This window comes from Hemiscyllium ocellatum, chromosome 8 (assembly GCF_020745735.1).
Source record: "Hemiscyllium ocellatum isolate sHemOce1 chromosome 8, sHemOce1.pat.X.cur, whole genome shotgun sequence".
NCBI classification, from domain to species: Eukaryota; Metazoa; Chordata; class Chondrichthyes; order Orectolobiformes; family Hemiscylliidae; genus Hemiscyllium; species Hemiscyllium ocellatum.
This window is the reverse complement of record NC_083408.1, coordinates 23,322,311-23,342,493: the sequence shown is the minus strand read 5'-3', so window position 1 is coordinate 23,342,493 and position 20,183 is coordinate 23,322,311. Positions and strand designations below refer to the sequence as shown.

General features: G+C 42.4%; 1 protein-coding gene across 2 annotated transcripts in view; it reads right to left on the bottom strand.

The window, feature by feature from the left end:
- The window catches only part of LOC132818056 (tau-tubulin kinase 2-like), a 277,076-nt gene that overhangs the window by 179,401 nt on the left and 77,492 nt on the right, over positions 1 to 20,183 (bottom strand). For both annotated transcript variants that reach the window (XM_060828686.1, XM_060828687.1), the window contains exon 3: positions 15,306 to 15,453. In XM_060828686.1, coding sequence (XP_060684669.1) covers positions 15,306 to 15,453 — 148 coding nt within the window. The remainder of the gene's footprint in view (positions 1 to 15,305; positions 15,454 to 20,183) is intronic.

Below are 20,183 nucleotides of genomic sequence, written 5' to 3'. Positions count from 1 at the left end.
ATTTTTCCAATCCACGCATCCTAAGTCATGCCTCACCGCATTATAATTTCCCTGCCCCCAGCTCTAACTCTTGCCCTGCAGTGCACACTTATCCCTCTCCATCACTAGAGTAAAAGTCACCAAGTTGTGGTCACTGTCCCCGAAGTGCTCACCTACCTCCAAGTCTCACACCTGGCCTGGTTCATTACCTAGAACCAAATCCAGTATAGCCTCACCTCTTGTTGGCCTGTCTACATATTGTGTCAGAAAACCCTCCTGCACACATTGGACAAACACCGACCCATCTAACAAACTCAAGCTATAGATTTCCCAGTCAATATCTGGGAAGTTAAAGTCCCCCATAACAACCACCCTGCTACTTTCACTTTTCTCCTGAATCATCCTCGCAATACTTTCCACTACTTCTCTCAGACTATTAGGAGACCTGTATAAAACTTCCAACAGGGTGACCTCACCTTTTCTATTTCTAACCTCAGCCCAAACTACCTCACATGGCAAGTCTTCCTCCATCGTCCTTTCCACCGCTGTAATACTATCCTTGACAAGCAATGCCACACCTCCCCCTCTTTTACCCCCATCTCTGACCCTGCTAAAACATTTAAACCCTGGAACCTGTAACAGCCATTCCTGTCCCTGTTCTACCCACGTCTCTGTAATGGCCACAACATCGAAGTCCCAGGTACCAACCCACTATTATCTAGCATCTTCCGATACGGTGCTTAATCTAGGAGGATTTAATTCTGAAACAGCAGATGCAAAGGCAAGCACAGAGTATAATGGTCCCAGTCATATCTCTTTCCTTGAAAAAGTCTATTTTTTAGTTATGACAATCAAAGTATACAGTAAGTTATTGTTCACTCCTCCCAGTAAATATTGAGAGGGGTTTAGCCAAGGGCTAGTATAACAAGGACTGCATCCTCAGTCAAGGAACAAGGCATGGCATTACTATCCCACTCCATTATTCACCATTTTCCAATTAAAATGGCATGTAAACAATCTGTTCTACATTAAAGTCTTAAACTGAAACAGGATATAGAGGAATTTAACTAAAATCCAAGCCACAGCGACCAAAGAACAATTATTGGGTTCTTCCATCACTATGGGTTCAAGATCCACTCCACAAGAACATAAGACATAGGAGCAGAATTCAGCCATTCAGCCCATCAGGTCTGCTCTGTCACTTGACCATGGTTGATAGGTTTCTCAGTCCCATTCTCCTACCTTCTCCCAATAATGCTTGGTCCCTTTATTAATCAAGATAATTCTGTCTTAAATATATGTAAAGACTTGGCCTCCACAGTCTTCTGTGGCAGTACGTTCCACAGATTCATCACCCTCTAACAGAAGAAATTCTCCCTCATCTCAGTTTGAAAAGGTTGTCTCTTCATTAAGTGTCTGTGCCTTTGGGTCCAAGTCTCTCCTATGAAGAGAAACAATTTCTCCACATCCAATTATCCAAGTCTCTCAGTATTCGGTAAATTTCAATCAGACCCATTCTCATCCTTCTAAATTCATCGAACACAGGCTCAGAGTCCTCAAATGCTCTTCATATGACAAGTCCTTTATCCACAGGATCATTGTCAGCTGCTTCTGGACCCCTCCAAAGCCAGCATATCCATCCTAAGATTTGGGCATCAAAAATGTTCAAAATATTCCAAATGTGGTGTGACCAGAGCCTTATACTGACTACTTTTGTACTGTAGCCCTCTCAAAAAGAATGTAAATGTTGCATTTGCCTTCCTAATCGCCAAATGAATCTGCATGTTAACTTTGAGACAATTATGAACTAGAGCTCCCAAGTTCCTTTGTGCTTCAGATTTCCGAAGCCTTTCCCCATTTAGAAAATAGCCTAAGTCTCTATTCTTCCTATCGAAGTGGTTAACCTCACATCTTTCCACAGTCTTCCATCTGCCAATGTGCCAATCTCTCAGCCTGTCCAAGTCCCTCTGCAGCCTCCTTACTTCAACATTACCTAACTCTCCACCCATCCTTGTGTTATCCACAAACTTAGCAACAATGCCCTCAGTCCCTTTGTTAAATGTATAATATGAATTGTTGTGCGCCCATCACTGATAGATGATGTAGATTAGATCCACTGTCGCTCCTTTGTCTAAACTTTCTATTTAGCTGCTCAAAGAATTCTAACAGATTTGGAAAGCATGCCAAAGCTGTACTGACTCAGCCCTATTATACCATGCACTGCAAGTACTCCACATTCTCGTCCATAATAATGAATACTAAAATATTACCAACAACTAAGATCAGGACAATCAGCCTATAATTTCCTGTCTTCTGCTTCGCCTCCTTCTTAAACAGGGTTGTTACAGCAGCCATTTTCTAGTTGTCTTGAATGCTCCCTGACTTCAATTACTCCTGAAACATACCACCAATGCCTCTACAATCTCTTCATCTATCTCCTTCAGAACCCTCGGCCCATCAGCCATGATTGAATGGCGGAGTGGACTCGATGGGCCGAATGGCCTTACTTCCACTCCTATGTCTTATGGTCTTATAGCCCATTCAATCCAGGTGACTTATTTTCAGATCATTAGACTCCAAATACTTCAGTGCAAACTAGAAGCTTACTCTACAATGCAGTACTACAGGAGAGTTGTACTTTTGAAGGGTCTATCTTTTTCTATTGTAGTGTCAAACCACACATCTGGTTTGGTTCTGGGAGATAGACATTAAACATAAAAGAGAAGCTCCTGAGGAAATATTTATCCCTCAGCAACATCCAAAGACAATAAATTAATAAATTCTGCTATTGAATTTTGCTATGCTCAAATCAACAGCCATTTTTTCAATATTACATTGGCTACACTTTGAAAATACGTTCATTTGTGCTGTCCAAGGTCATGAAAGGCACAATAAATTCAAATTGTCTCTTTTTATCTTAAGAAACTAGAAATGAAAGGTCACCCACAGATGAGATTTATGCTCAAGCTTTCACGAAATGGTTTCATCTGGGATATCATACACAGCACTAAGAGACAGTAATGTTGAGGGTGGAGCAAGGAACAGGAAAATAAATCAATGATTCATTTATAGTCACACATCAATTCCTCTCACTTAACTGCGCACACATTTTTAGAATACACAGCACTTAGGAATATTTAAATAAGATTTGAATCAAGAGGATTAGTTGTAAAATATAAAAATTCCACATGCAAGGAAATACTTAGAAACAATAACTTTGAAATGGAAGCCATGATGTGGAAGCGCCGGTGTTGGACTGGGATGGACAAAGTTAAAAATAATGCAACACCTGTGGTCCCATTCCCACCTCAATCGAAGCAAAATGCTTAAAGAGACACAGTATGGCTTTATCTCCATCTTTATTCCGGGCACTGGAGGGAGAGAGAACGATTACCCATGTGCTCGGACTTCTCTCAAACAACAGATTCTTAAATGAATTATGTAGTCACGTCTCCAAGGAGGAGCATCCAGATAAAGCATCATACATGTTGATTGTAACGGTCACCCAATCAATAACCGTAATCATAAAGATTAAGCCATCTGCTGTTACACAATGAATGTTCTTAACCTTGTTAACTGGCTTCACATAATGAATACTTTTCACCTTATTAACTGACTTTACATACCGAATGCTTCCTCATCTTGTTAAATAGCTTTACATAATGAATGCTTTCCCACCTTGTTAACCCATTACCCTTGCCTCCAGCACCCCACTGTTTACTGTTAAGTTCTTATCTGATCTGAGTCATGCTTAGCTGAACCTTTGTTTCACAAAACTCAAAACTTAACTCTTTCCCTACCTGCTCATACCTTATACATTTTCTCATTCCCTTTTATTATTTCATGATAACCACCTAGATGGCACTACCAGCTTTCATAAGACTCTGACAGCCAGTATTTAAGAAAGTTATTGACATACAGCATACAATGATTATAATAACAAAAATTACTCGTCCGTTACAGTCAATAGAATTTGAACAATCCTCCCATCTGGGAAAAGGTTCACCAGTAAAGTTCTTAGATTCACAGTCCTTAATGACCACTCCATCCCTCCAAGTCAAGTGGAAACAAGCCAGTTCCCCAAAATTTACTTCAGTAAAGTCCAACCTGAAAACAAAATTCAGTCTATCCTTCTGCATCACTCCACAGAGAAATCTGAATTCTTGGATAAGGGCAGTTAAATACTTAACAAAACTGACGAGACTTCAGTCCTTGTGGAGATGCTTCAGATGGAGGATACCAGCACATCTGAGTGTGCAGTGCAGCAGCTGCAGCAGCAGGGCAGGTGAATGCAGAATTCTTTGTTGCTTCTGCTTCCACTCTGCTGTTAAATATAACTAAGCCAACTGGCAGTTCTGATGTTAGCTTGATCAGTGAACCTTCATATCCCTTAAATGATTGAAAGACAAGGTAAAGCTCACGTAGTTTAATGCCCATAGGAAGGCCACTGACAACAAACCCCCTCTTCACTGTTGTTAGCTTCTTCACTTCATGCTCATGACTGGGGAGCTGATTGAATCTGTTGGATCAGGTTGTGGGGGGGTGGGCAGTGGTTTGAAGGCATGCTTTGTCTGTGAATGAAGAAACTCTAGAGACAGTTAGCTGCTGAAGATATCTTTGCATTTTTTCGCTCATTCCTTCCTTGCCAAGGTGGATATCAGTACGAAGACAGTTACACATTTAACTGCTTTTTTTGTAAATACTGTGCATTAAAAACACAGCAAAGATATGTTAATACAATACACTCATCTGGCTAAAGCATGACCATGACCCCATAGTTTTTTTTTAAAAATGGGCATCGTAGAATTTCAAACAAATCAGGGGCTCAGGGCACTCAATCAATTTGTTTTAAGGTTACAAATTAGAAAATTTTAAAAAGGACAGAATGTTGGACACTTTCAGTGTAAAAACAAATCTGCCCCATTACAGTGTGTCCACAAAACACACTGAATTGAGATTCTGATTCAAACAAGGCAAAACAGTTACCTAAAAGGATTTTCTGAACCAGTATTTTAACAAACCAAAATTTTTAAACATGACACTCAACATGGCACAACTAACATTGAAATTTTCCTTTTTCAACCCAAGTATCAGTACAACCTTAATTTCAGTGTTTCTCATTTTCATTTGTTTTTTGCATCTTCTCACTGAAGTTACACTTATAAAAAGAGAAAGCCCCCACAGCAGACCACATGGCGCTGCAGTCCATGCCACTCACTTCCCCCATAACAAAGACTCAAAGAGCCACAAATTTCACCATCAGGGGTCCTTAACCCCTTTCACACTTTACTCCTCATGGGGGCTTGAACCCCAATCAAACACAGAGGACTCGAATCTCATTTGAACACAGAGGACATGAATCCCACCTTAAACACAGAGCTTGAACCTCAAAACCCAGGAGACTAAGCCCAATACAGCGCAGAGGACTCGAGCCTCAATTTAACCCACCCAGGGGACTCAAACCCCAATACAGCACAGAAGTCGCGAACCTCTGTTTGTCAGCACGCTTACAAAAACGTGTCTCTCAACTGAACTAATTACTGTTTGAGGAGTCCGTAGAATAGAGAGCGATCAAGCGAGGGGACCGTCTTGGGCACACAGGAATATTGAGAGGGACCAGAATTAAAATCTTACCTTGTGGGCCCATCCGTCTCGAGACACCGATGTTCCAGGTGGCCACTGACACTGATAATACCTTCACTTGGATCCTGCCAACTAAGCCAATATTGTCATCCCATTTCCGCACCTGCACCCCCTCAGTTGAAGCAAAACGCTTAGAGACACAGTATGACTTTACCTCCTTCATTTTTATTCCAGGTCCTGGAGGGAGAGAGAGAGAAAAACAACCGCTCATGTGCACAGAGACATGAGTTCTCGGTCTTCCCTCGGCAGATTCTTAATTAATTAAGTAATCGCTTCTCCAGGGAAGAGCATCCAGATAAAGCAAATACTTACTGATTGGGTAACCATTCAGCAAGTATCAATCGTAAAGATTAAACCATCTGCTGTTACACAATGAATGCCCTTAACCTTGTTAACCGGCTTCACATAATGAATACTTTTCACCTTGTTAACTGACTTTATATACTGAATGCTTCCTCATCTTGTTAAATAGCTTTACATAATGAATGCTTTTCCACCTTGTTAACCCATTACCCTTGCCTCCAGCACCCCACTGTTTACACTAAGTTTTATCTGATCTGAGTCATGCTTAGCTGAACCTTTGTTGCACAAAGCTCAAAACTTAACTCTTTCCCTCCTAGCTCATATCTGATGCACTTTCTCACGCCAGGTTATAGTCCAACAGGTTTATTTGGAAGTACTAGCTTTCAGAGCACTGCTCCTTCATCAGGTAGTTGTGCAGCATGATCACAAGACACTGAACTTACGGCAAATTTTGCTATAAATTGAGTGTCTTATGATCCTGCTCTACAATTGCCTGATGGAGCAGCACTGAAAGCTAGTGCTTCCAAATAAACCTGTTGGACTATAACCTGGTGTTGGTGTGACTTTTAGAATGGAATGCAATGGATTTTTCACATACATCCCTTTAAGAAATAAAATCAAGGGATTTTAAACTTGTCACTTTTTTCTTTTAAATGAAAGGAAATCCTGAAAGCTGCATGAGCAGTAAAATGACAATGTTGAACTCTCTTTTGGAAACATACGCAGCTCTGTGGCTTCAGCATGGAATTACTTGCAAGCATCTTCAGTTTCTAGAAGAATAATGAAGCCTTTTATCCTTACAAGAAACAGTAGAACATGTGATTATGAGTAGCGATAAGACACTTGATCAATTGTTGACATAAAATTCTGCTGTTTAAAATATGCTGTGCCAAGTACTTCAAAATATTTTTCCATAGTACTTCCAATAAGTGAAATAATTTCAAATCTTCATTGCTATTTCCATCTGTAGTGCATATTTACATATTTGAAAATGACTCCCACATATATAAAACCAAAAAGTATTTCATCAGTGCAAGATGCTTTGAAATCGTTTGCCCTAGCTCAAAGTTTTTTTTGGAAAAAAGGAGTGACATCTCAAAGCTTTACTCAATCTTATAGAAGTTTTCAATTCTCCTGTGCCCTCACTCCTTTGTCAAACTCAACAAACATTTGCTAAATCTATTCTCTCCCTAAACGTTACAAAAGCAATCTATTTACCCAGAGGGCATTGAATGTCTAGAATTCTCTACCCCACAGAATTGTGAAGGCTTGATCTTTGAAAGTATTTAACAAGGAGGCAGACAGATTTTTGAAATATTGCGTTAAGGGCAATGAGGAGATGATATCAAAGAGGAATTAAGCCTGCAGCAGATGAGTCGTAACTTTATTGAATGGTAGGAGAGGCTTGAGGGGCTGAATGACCTACTCCTGTTTCTACTTCTTGTTCATTCCACTTGTCCATCTATAATAGCAAATTAACGTGTATATTTTCATGGTGAAGATACTTACCTCACCCATTTCTTTTTTATTTAACTTTCCAATTCCTTTCTCTTGCCTTCATAACTAACCAATCCACGATGTTTTGATTTGTTTAAAATACACGTAATGAATATCTGCATGGTTTACAATATCAGCTTGGTCAGAAGTTATAAATTAATGGGGATCAACAAGATATACAACAAAATGCTTCACATCTATTGCAATTGGATCTAATTGCTACATAGCATAATCTCCCTACCCACCATGAGAAGTATTAAATACAATTTGCAATCAAAACAATTTCAGTTGCATGGTAATCAAGCATTCAAATCTGCTACCCTATATTATTATATTGCCTTTAATTTCAAGTTGCATGTCACCCCCCATCTTCAATTCCCTTTGGTTTGCAGACCATGCCTCATGCTTATGACTTCCCAATATAAGAGTTAGCTCCATGATGTCCAGACATTTGTTACATTCGCACATTTCTTTGCAAATCAAAGTAACAGAACATTGAATGAACAGCAAAAGTAATAAGAATCAGGCAAAGTTTTATTCATACTTTCACAGCATTGATGCAGTGCTGTGTCTTGGATTAAGATATGTACTCAACATGCATGCACACTACAACATTATTTGATGTCTTACATGCCAGCACTACTGGTTAAAGATGTGTTCAGTGTGTATTTTTAACCACAAACATTGGCAATAATCAAATTTTCTTTCCTTTGAACCAGACTTCATGGCATTCTAGAACGTATCATCCCTAAAATGCAGATGCAGACCATTCAGCACATCGAGTCCACAAAGCACATCGCAACCAGAACCACCTTATTCCTAAAATTCTACATTTCCCATGAAATCAATAAATGTTTTTCCAACAGCTTAGTTCAGGCATTGATGATTATGCTTTTGACAACCACAGTTTGTAGCTGAATACTGGCAGCTAGAATTTATGAGCTGCCCTGATTTATCCCTACCCCCACCCCCGCCTCGTATTGCCATCTGGAGATCCTTACACATTAGTAAAAAAAGATTCATGCATTGCGTACAGCAGTGTCATTAAACAAAGGACAATAGTGGAGAACACAACCAAAACTGCATTTGTACACTTTTCAAAACTAAAAGGTCTTTGTACTTGACATCCTGATGGTAGTACAACAGGTCCTCTACATTTGACAAAAGATTAGCATCTTTCTAATATTTGCTATTTAAATATGACTTTAGTGATGAAACATTCTAAACAGGATTAAAACATAGAAACATAAAAAATAGATGCTGGAGTAGGCCATTTGGCCCTTTGAACCTGCACTACAAATATGGCTGATCATGCAATCTCAGTATTCCATTCCTCCCCTGCACCCCTCCACCACCACCCCCAACACACACACACACACACACACACACACACACACCTCTAAGCCTCAAGGATCATATCCTGCTCCCTCTTGAATATATCTAATGAACTGGCCCCAACAGCCTCCTGTGGGGAATTCCACAGGTTCACAACTCAGTGAAGAAAATCTGCCTCATCTCCGTTCTGAATGGCTCACCCCTTCTTAAAATGTGACCCCCAGTCCTGGACTTCAATATTAGGAACATTCTTCCCACATCTAGCCTGTTCAGTCCCATCAGGATTTTATACGTTTCTATGAGACACCCCCTCATTTTTCTTAATTCCAGCCCAGTCACAGATGCAGAGTCCACAAGCCTTTCGGTGCAACTCGTCAATGCTGACCAGATATCCCAACCTAATCGAGTCCCACCTGCCAATACCCAGCCCATATCCCTCCAAACCCTTCCAATTCATATACCCACTCCGATGCCTTTTAAATATTGCAATTGTACTAGCCTCCACCATCTTCTCTGGCAGCTCATCCCATACACGTACCACCCTCTGCGTGACAACGTTGCCCCTTAGTTCCTTTTTAAATGTTCCCTTCTCACCTAAACCTATGCCCTCTAGTTCTGGACTCCCTCACCCCAGGGAACAGACTTTTGTCTATTTACCCTAACCATGCCTCTCATGATTTTATAAACCTCTACAAGGTCACCCCTCAGCCTCCGACGCTCCAGGGAAAACAGCCCAGCCTATTCAACCTCTCCCCATAGCTCAAATCCTCCAACCCTGGCAACATCCTTGTAAATCTTTTCTGAATCCTTTCAAGTTTCACAACATCCTTCCATTAGGTTTTTCCTCATAGGTTAGTCCTGCCATCCCCAAAATCAGTCTGGTAAACCTTCTGTGGACTCTCTCAATAACAAGAGTTCCTTCCTTAGACGAGGAGGCTAAAATTGCACACAATACTCAAGATGTGGCCTCACTAAGGCCCTATAACTGCATCAAGACATCCTTACTTCAATACACAAATATTCTCACTATGAAGGTCTGCATGCTATTAGCTTTCCTCAATGCCTGCTGCACTTGCATACCAACCTTCAGCAACATTAAAAATCACACAACACCAGGTTATAGTCCAACAGGTTTAATTGGAAGCACACTAGCTTTTGGAGTGACACTCCTTCATCACGTGATTGTGGAGGGCTCGATCGTAACACAAAATTTAGAGCAAAAATTTTAAGTGTGATGTAGCCGAAATTATACATTGAAACATTGCTGGTCTGTTAAGCCTTTCATCTGTTAGAATACAGTGATAGTTTCACTTCTTTCATGTGTAAATCACAAAACTCTTTTTTTAAAGTTACATTCTCGGGTTAGCTGTTAACAATGGTGATAACTAGACAAAATGTTGAAGGTGTTAGCCCCCTGTGTTCTCTGTCTATGACCTGATGTTTAGATTGATTCTAATCTAAAAAGTGAGATAACAGTGTTTTACATAAATTCATGCAGTTTTTGAGCTCAGAGTTCCACATGAATGTGTGCAGTTTTTGAGCAAAGTGCAATGTAACTCTGAAAGTACAAATTCACTCCACAAAATGTGTGCGCGCATGTGGATCTTTGTCTGTCTGGGTGGGTTGTGAGTGTGAGAAAGTGTGTGTGTGTGTGTGTGTGTGTGTGTGTGTGTGTGTGTGTGTAGTGGGTGCAGAGTGTCTTAAGTCTGTGAGGGGGTGCATGTGAGAGTGCGTGTGTCTATAAGGGTGTGTGGGGGTGTCTGTGTGCGCGTTTGTATGTACCTGTGTCCGCGCGTGTGTGTGTGTGTGTGTGTGTGTGTGTGTGTGTGTGTGTGTGTGTGTGTGTAGTGCAATGGTGATCATCTGTAATGTGACATGAACCCAAGGTCCCGGTTGAGGTCCTCCCTATGGGTACCGAACTTAGCTATCAGCCTCTGCTCGGCCACTTTCCTCTGCTGCCTGTCCCGAAGTCCACCTTGGAGGATGGTCACCCGAAGGTCCGAGGCTGAATGTCCTGGACCACTGAAGTGTTCCCCAACTGGGAGGGAACCCTCCTGTCTGTTGATTGTTGTGCGGTGCCCATTCATCCATTGTCGTAGCCTTTGCTCGGTTTCCCCTTCAGCAACTATTCCATGATGACACCCAGGTCTCTGTACACCCCCCCTTTTCCTAAACTGCCACGATTGAGACAATAATCTGACTTCTTGTTTTTGCCACCAAAATGGATAACCTCACATTTATCCAAATTATATTGCATTTGCCAAGTATTGTACCACTCAGCTAGTCGGACTAAGTCACTCTGCAGCCTCTTCGCATCCTTCTTCCAGCACACATGGCACCAAGTTTAGTGTCATCTGCAAATTTGGAGATATTGCCTTGCAATTTCGTCATCCAAATTGTTAATGCATATTGTGAACAGCTGGCGTTGCAGCACTGAACCCAGTGGCACCCCAGTCATCACTGCCTGCCACTCTGAAAAGGATCCACTTATCATCCCATTTGAATGTGAATTGTAGTTCAAGCTTCAGTCTAAGTTAATGACATCACAAACTTCTCCTACCAGTAAGTGGCTTCCCATTTGGCATTTATGCTGGAGTTATATTTGTTGGTCGCTATATATCAGCAGAATATAATAATAAGGTATGGGGGTTCAACAAACATTGACAAAATCCAGAGATCAGAGTTCAAACTCCGCCCTTGGCACAATCAGTCAAAATATTCCCTAGCCCACGCTTACTACTTTTAGATTTGTGGGGCTGCACTTTGGTTTACAGGAGCGACTATTTCATTCTCATTTACTAATCTATTAGACTCCACCTCCCAACACTGTTGCTTCGCCTCCATGGACATTTTTTCACACCCAAAACTTTCTCTTTCCTCAATGTTCCCAGTCAGCCTCCTCTACGTGCAGCATTCCTGCCAAACAGCCCTCGCAGTCTCCTTCCCCTTCAGCACCCCCCAACATCCCCCTTTCCCCTTACCCCCCAACAGCCCTCTCAGCCTCTTTCCCCTCTCAGCACCCCTAACAGCCCCCTTCCCCCTCACTCCCCAACAGCCCTCGCAACCTCCTTTCCCCCTCAGCACCCCCCAACAGCCCCCTTCCCCTGTCAGCACCCCCCAACAGCCCTCGCAGCCTCCTTCTCCTCTCAGCACCCCCCAACAGCCCCTTTCCCCTCTCAGCACCCCCCAACAACCTCCTTCCCCCTCACCCCCCAACAGCCCTCACAGCCTCTTTCCCCTCTCACCATCCCAACAGCCCTTGCAGCCTCCTTCCCCTCTCACCCCCCCCAAAGCCCTCGCAGCCTCCTTCCCCTCTCAGCAACCCCCAACAGCCCTCACAGCCTCATTCTCTTCTCAGCATCCCCAACAGCCCTTGCAGCCTAACTCCCCACAACCCTTATTGCTTCCCACTTCCCACAACACACCAACTCTTGCCTCCTTCTGTGTCCTCACAGCCCTTGTACTTGTTGCAGCTCTCTCCCATTCCTCCCCTCTCCAGCTCTCCACCTCTGCCCACTTTTTGCAACTCCTTCTGTTCTTCCATCCACATCTTGTAGTCTTCTTCTTCCACCTAAATTGCCTTGGAACCACCTCCCCAGCTTCCCTTTCAGCCACTCAATCCCTTCTCTCCAGATCTGGCAGTCAGAACTCCTGGGCTCCAGAAAAGGCCATGAGGCTCACATGCACCAAAGGCAGCCTGAGCAAGTGGCATTTACAGCATCTGGAATAAATGTTTGCAGTTCAAGGTGCTTCAGGTCAGCTTGCGAGATGGAGGCTGGCAGCAGAGACTGAAAGGTTACCTGAACTCTTTGTTCCAGCAGGCTGCCACATCCCTTTGGATAGGGTCTACTAATTTGGTCAGTAGTCAGGACAGGCAGGCGTGACTGCAATTGAGGCAGATAAGAATACCCAGCATGTAGAATGAAAAGGTTCTGCCTTTGCTTTAACAGGTTTAAGGTTCTTGCAGCCTGTATGGACAAAAGCACTGGCTGCAAAAAGAATGAGCAAACTGAAGTATGTTGTTACAGGAAGCCATTTAAGCTTAAGGAATTAAAAGAAATGTAGCAGGATAAATGACAACATAGCTCAAGGGACCAATCGGTTTCTCTGCAGCCAAGACCCAGAATCCAGACAGTACAGCTGCCTGCAACTGACAAGCTTCAGAAAATCTGCTCAAGGTTGGAGGGGATCTTCCACTGTGAGGCTCCAATAGTCGCAGGTTTCAAAGACACAAGCAGACTAGAAAAGGGGTACAGCTGAAGGGTATGAGCAGCTACGGGTTACATTAGAAAAGGAGAACTTAAAGGGTAATTTCAGTGCTAGTGCAATTCCAGATATGATGGCTGTATGCCCCATAAACTCTTAGATCATGCCAAGCAACAGTAGTTCACTACAAGCAAGATACTGACCGTACCCAACCAATGCATATTTTTGAACACTGCAAACAACAGTGTCCAACATTAAATACTGCAGCTACAAAACACTTGCTGGATAATCCAGAGCTCACAAAGACTCACAACCAATTTGGAATTATCGATTGGGCTCATGGTGTGGATGACTTGGTCTACTAAAAGCTACATATATTAGTATATAATGTTCCGATTCTTGCAAACAGATTTAAAAAATGTACACCCTTATGCTTCTTTCAAAGCAACAAAACAGGTTTCAGCCATTTGCAGGTGCCTTTCTCAGGACAATACTCTGACTAGAATGAGACACAATTTGCCTGGTTTAAAATATAAACAAAAGCTGGCAATTACCTGTCAATCATCAAAACTTGTGCATTCTCTGTGCCAATGGTTCTACTGAACATAGATTAGATTAGACTTACAGTGTGGAAACAGGCCCTTCGGCCCAACAAGTCCACACCGACCCGCCGAAGCGAAACCCCACCCATACCCCTACATTACCCCTTACCTAACACTGCGGGCAATTTAGCATGGCCAATTCACCTGACCCGCACATCTTTGGACTGTGGGAGGAAACCGGAGCACCCGGAGGAAACCCACGCAGACACGGGGAGAACGTGCAAACTCCACACAGTCAGTCGCCTGAGTCGGGAATTGACCCGGGTCTTCAGGCGCTGTGAGGCAGCAGTGCTAACCACTGTGCCACCGTGCCGCCCTTAACGCCCATATGTCAACCAATCAATACATGCCTCTTTCACAATATTAATGTTGGTTTTCCCCTTGAATTGATATTCCTGCAAATTGACATGATGAATACAAGATGAAAAGCCTCCATAAACTATTTTTAGCAATACTCAAGTGTGATACGATTAAGTGTGCTGATGAGACAAAGGTAGATAGGAAAGGAAGTAGTGATGACAAAGGATTTAAATCAGTGCTTCAGCTAATAAAGTGCAAGAAGGATATGCTGGAACTATATAAAATATTAGTCAGGCCACAACTAGACTACTAAATACAAGGAAGCTGCAGAGTACTGGTAATGCCTTTGGACTAGTAATCCAGAACTCCAGGTGAGTGTTCAAATCGCACCATGGCAGATGCTGAAACTTGAATTCAATAATATTCAAAGATCACAGGTACAACAGATACCTGGGAACACCATCACCTGCAAGATTCCCTTGAAGCCACTCACCATTCTTACTTGGAAATATACCACTGTTCCTTCAATATTGCTGGGAAATCCCTCCCTAAGGGCATTTTGGGTCAACCCACAGCAAGTGGACTGCAGTTCAAGGCAGCAGCTCGCCATCATCTTCTCAAGATCAATTAGGGATGAGCAATAAATGTTGGCCAGCCAGTGATACCCCTTCCAACAGCAAAAACATGACTGATAGAAAGTTGGTCTAATAGCAAAATGCAAAAACAATCTAGTTCATGGATGCAATTTAGGAAGGAAATCTGCCAGTCTTACATGTGATTTGAGATCCACAGCAATTTGGTTGACTCTTCACAATTAAGTGACACCCACATTGCAATTAATTTTAAAAAAATAAAATGTCCTGGTCAAAACATGTCAAGGAGGACATGATGCACCAAAGCAGTATACCTGAGACTATTGCCAGAAATGGGGAATTTTAGCTGAGGAGAGATGGGACAAGCTAGGATTATTTTCTTTGGACCAGAAGAAGCTGAAGAGTAAACGTGGTGTATAAAAATACAAGGATACAATGGAAAGATAGGACCTATTTCTATGAGCAGAGATGTCAAGATCCAGTGGGCAAATATGTAAACTAATTGGCAGAAGGATTTGAGGAGAGTTGAGCAATTATCCGCCCACTAAGAATATGGAGATCTGGAACTCTCTGCCTGAAAAGGGTAGTAGAGGAAGAAACTGTATTCATATTTCACAAATACTGGGAGATGAACTGCAAGCACCATAACCTGTTGGACTACAGACCAAAAGCAGGGAGGTAGAATTAGGGTGGATAGCTCTTCAGTCTGTACAGTCACAATGGGCCGAATGTTCTCTAGTGTAAAGTTTTGAAATGTTTCCCTATTAATCAATCATTCAGAAATACAATGACCAACTATGGGATGCAAGAGACAAACAAACACAACACGTAAAATTTAGGAACTTGCCTTGTAGTTTCTTCAAAACAGCAACTTCCATTTTGAGAACCTGCTTTGGTTGTTGGGCTGACTCCACTTTAAGAGCAACATTTTCTTGGGTCAGAAAGTCTATAGCTTCATAGATTTCTCCAAAGCCCCCACCTCCAATCTTTTTCAACTGTAAGACAAAAGAAAAAAATATTAATTACTATAAATATTCATACAAAGCATAAAATAAGTTGGACATCTATTGCTGAACACAATTATAAAATCCATTGGTCATCAATTGCAAAGTCACCAAATAGTTATAACTTGTAGACATTAAACAGTGAAAGAACAGCACTGGTATTATTTAAGTCAGAATGATGCATAGCTTGGAGGGGAGCTTCAATGTGGGGCAGCAGAGTGACTCATTGATCAACACTGCTACCTCACAGCACCAGGGACCAGTGTTCAATTCCACCCTCAATCAACTGTCTGTGCGGAGTTCCCACATTCTTCCCACGTCTGCGTGGGTTTCCTCTGGGTGCTCTGGTCTCCTCACACAGTTCAAGAATGTGCAAGTTAGGTAGATTGACTGTGTTAAATTCTGCACTGTGTCCGAGGATGTGTAAGTTAGGTGGATTAGCCATGGGAAATACAAGGTTACAAAGAGTAGGTGTGGACTTGTTGGGCCGAATGGTCTGTTTCCACACTTTAGGACTTCTATGAAAAGTGGTTCCCATGTATCTGCTGCCTCGGTCCTTTCAGACAGTGGAGGTCATGGGTTTAAAACCTTGGTAAGTTGTTGCAGCGGATATGATAGCTTGTATATACTGCAACTGTGCATTGGTGAAGAGACTGCATGGTCCAATTAAACAGGCTGCTTTGTCCCAGATGGTTTCAAGCTTCTTGAGTGCTATAGGAACTTCACACTGTATGTGACCAAAATAAATTAAAACTTTCCCTTCTTCAAATTCTCTGCAGCCATGGAAACACAGTTAACCAAGCCATTCTCCTCAAAAGCATGGCAAATGTTTAGATTTAGATTACTTACAGTGTGGAAACAGGCCCTTCGGCTCAACAAGTCCACACCGACCCGCCGAAGCGCACCCACCAGACCCATTCCCCTACATTTACTCCTGCTGCTAACACTATGGGCAATTTAGCATGGCTAATTCAACTAACCCGCACATTTTTGGACTGTGGGAGGACACTGAAGCACCCGAAAGAAACCCACGCAGACACGGGAAGAATGTGCAAACTCCACACAGTCAGTCACCTGAGGTGGGAATTGAACCCAGGTCCCTGGCGCTGTGAGGCAGCAGTGCTAACCACTGTGCCACCGTGCCACCTTGTTGTGAAGCTAAGTGGAGGTGGCCTCATTAGGTTTCATTCTTGTCTGATCACAGCAAAAGAATCACTCCCCAATGGCTTCTCATCCTGATCCTGAATACTAACATCTGGTCAAATAGCATCCCTTTTAAAACTTTCACCCATTTGCAAATATCTCCAAGGACCAGTCTTTCCTTATCTGAGTAACATCAGCATAACATCAGAGAAACCTGTGCTCCCTTAATTCTAAGCTTGTGAATTCTTCATTTTAAATTGCTTCATTACTGAGTGCCATCCCTTTAGCTGCCTGCACCTTAAGCTCAGTAATTTCCCTTCTGCCACTCCACCTCACTTTTCAAGTTTAAGGTACTTCTTGAAACTCACCTCTATGACTAAGCTTTTGGTTATTTGACCTAATATCTGCTCATTTGTTCAGTATTGTATTTTGTTTACAACCACTCAAAAGTTGCCACCCAAGTTGATTGGATTGTTAAGAAGGCGTATGGTACATTGGCTTTCAGTAGCAGGGGGATTGAGTTCAAGAGCCGTGAAGTTATGCTGCAGCTCTATAAAGCCCTAATTAGATCACACTTGGAGTATCGTGTTCCGTTCTAATTGTCTCATTATAGGATGGATGTGGAATATTTAAAGAGGGTGCAAAGGGGATTTACCAGGATGTTCCCTAGACTGGAGGGCATATCTTACGAAGAAAGGTTGAGGGAACTCGGACTTTTCTCATTTAAGCTAAGAAAGGTGAGAGGTGACTTGATAGAGATTTACATACTGATGAGAGGCATAGATTGAGTGAATAGTCAAAGACTTTTTCCAGGGCAGAAATGGCTATTACAAAGGGGCATAATATTAAAGTGATTGGAAGACATCAGAGGTAGGTGAGTGCATGGAATGCATTGCCAGCAGTAGTAGTAGAGTCAGATGTGTTAGGGAAATTTAAGCGTGACTCTTGGATAGGCACATGGATGATTGTAAATTGAAAAGTATGATTAGATTTGATTCCCTACAGTATGGAAACAGGCCCTTCAGCCCAACAAGTCCACACCGACCCTCCGAAGAGTAACCCACCACAACTCTATATTTACCCCTGCCTAATGCACCTAACACTACAGACAATTTAACATGGCCAATTCACCTGATGTGCACATCTTTTGGATTGTGGGGGGAAACCAGAGCACCCAGAGGAAACGCACGCAGACATGGGGAGAGTGTGCAAACTTCACAAAACAGCTGCCAGAGGCTGGAATCGAACCCAGGTCCCTGGTGCTGTGAGGCAGCAGTGCTAACCACTGTGCCACCGCGCCACCCCTGGTTAGTATGTAGGTTAGTTTGATCTCAGGATAGGGTAAAAGATTGGCACAATGTTAAGGGCCGAAGGGCCTCTACTATGCTGTACAGTTCTATGTTCTTTTAACTCAGGCTACTGAGTCCTAGAGTCATACAGTCATAGAGATGTACAGCATGGAAACAAACCTGTCCACGCCTACCAGACCTGCCAGCACTCAGCCCATATCCCTCCAAACCCTTCCTATTCATATACCCATCCAAATGCCTCTTAAATGTTGCAATTGTACCAGCCTCCAACACATCCTCTGGCAGCTCATTCCATACAAATACTACTTAAAACCCCAGTGGACACAGACTTTTAATCACAAGCACACCCCTTAACCATTACCCTCTGCTTTTTCTTCATTTACTTGTAGGCCATGGGTGTCAGTGGCTGGCCAGCATTTTTTGCCCTTTTCTTAAAAAAAAAGGTGGAGCTGCATTCTTGAACTGCTGCAGTTCACATGCTGCAAATTAATCCACAATGTCCTTAGGAAGAGAATTCCAGGACTGTGATCCAACGATATGTTTTGAAGTCAGGATGATGGATAGCTTAGAGGGAACTTGCAAGTGGGGATATTCCCATGTTAGGCTTGCTCTTCTAGATTAAAGTGGTCTTGAGATTGGAAGGGACAGGACTTTCTAAGAATCTTGGGTGAATTTCTGCAGAGTATCCTGTCACTCAACAACTGTGAATCTAATTTGCCAAATGTCCTTGGATCCCATGGGCTCTCAGTCTCAAATCCTTATGCCCCCTGGTTCTGAACTCCCCAGCCTAAGGAAAGGACTTTTGCTATTCACCTTATCTCTGCCCTTCATGAGTTTATAAACCTCCACAGGAGCAACATAATATGCTCCGGTGAAAAAAATCCCAACTTATCCAGGAGAAAGTTAGGATTGTTGATGTTGGAGATCTGAGTCAAGTGTGTGGTGCTGGAAAAGCACAGCCAATCAGGCAGCATCCAAGAAGCAAGAAAATCGATGTTTCAGGCATAAAAGCTTCATCAGAAATGCACTCAATAACGCAAACCCTCCAAAGTTAAAAATCTCACAACACTAGGTTATAGTCCAACAGGTTGATTTGGAAGCACTAGCTTTCAGAGCAATGTTCCTTCATCAGGTGGTTGTGGACACTTGATGAAGTCCACAACCACCTGAAGGAGCAGCGCTCCGAAAGCTAATGTTTCCAAATCAACCTGTTGGACTATGACCTGCTGCTGTGAGATTTTTAACTTTGTATACCCTAATCCAACACCGGCCTCTCCAAATCATCAAATCCTACAGGCTAGGCAACATCCTGGTAAATATTTTTGAATCTTCTCTAATTTAATAACATCCATCCTATACCAGGGCGACACAGTACTCCAAAAGTTGCCTCACCAATGTGCTGTACGACCTCAACATGAAGTACCAACTCCTAATAATAGCATTAGGTTAGAGAAGGGATTGTTCTCTTTGAAGAAAGAAGATTTGATTGATTGTACAGTATTATAACAGATCAGATTTAGATAAGGCAGACACGAGCCATGTGTACTTGGAATTGTGGCTCGATGAGGATTCCCGGAAGTATGCCACAATTATTATCCATAACGGTTTATACCAACACATGAGACTGCCATTTGGGATATCATTAGCCTGTGAAATTTTTCAGCAGACAATGGACAGCATTTTATAAGGTCATCATTAATTAAACGATGTGCTATAACAGGGTAGACCAATAAGGAGCACTTACACAACTTGGAGAGAGTGCTTAGGTGTTTCTCCCAGGCAGGCATAAGCCACAGAGGGAAAATTGTGTGTTTCAGACACCCAAGATGACTCATTTGGGCTACAGAGTCAACAAAACCAGGTTACACCCATTGGAAGATAGAGAGGGTGATCAAAAGTACCCTGGCTTCCATATCAGGAGCTTAGGTCTTTCCTTGAATTGGTGAATTATTATGGAAAGTTCATATGTAACAAATTCATAAGCTTCCATTCTGGCACCTTTGCATCAACTCTTTAAAAAAAAGAACACTCTGGGAAATGGTTGTGTAACCAAGCCATAGCTTTCAGGGAAGTGAAGGAATGGCCATGATACTCTAAACTGTTGGCACAATGATCCGAACAGATATCATGTACTAGCATTCGATGCCTCCCATATGGTATATCATCGGGACAGAATTATCTCATAGGAAGCCCAATGGTCAGGAATGCCCAAAAATGTATGCATCCAGGACTTTGGTAATGCAAAGCATAAATACACCCAGATAGAAA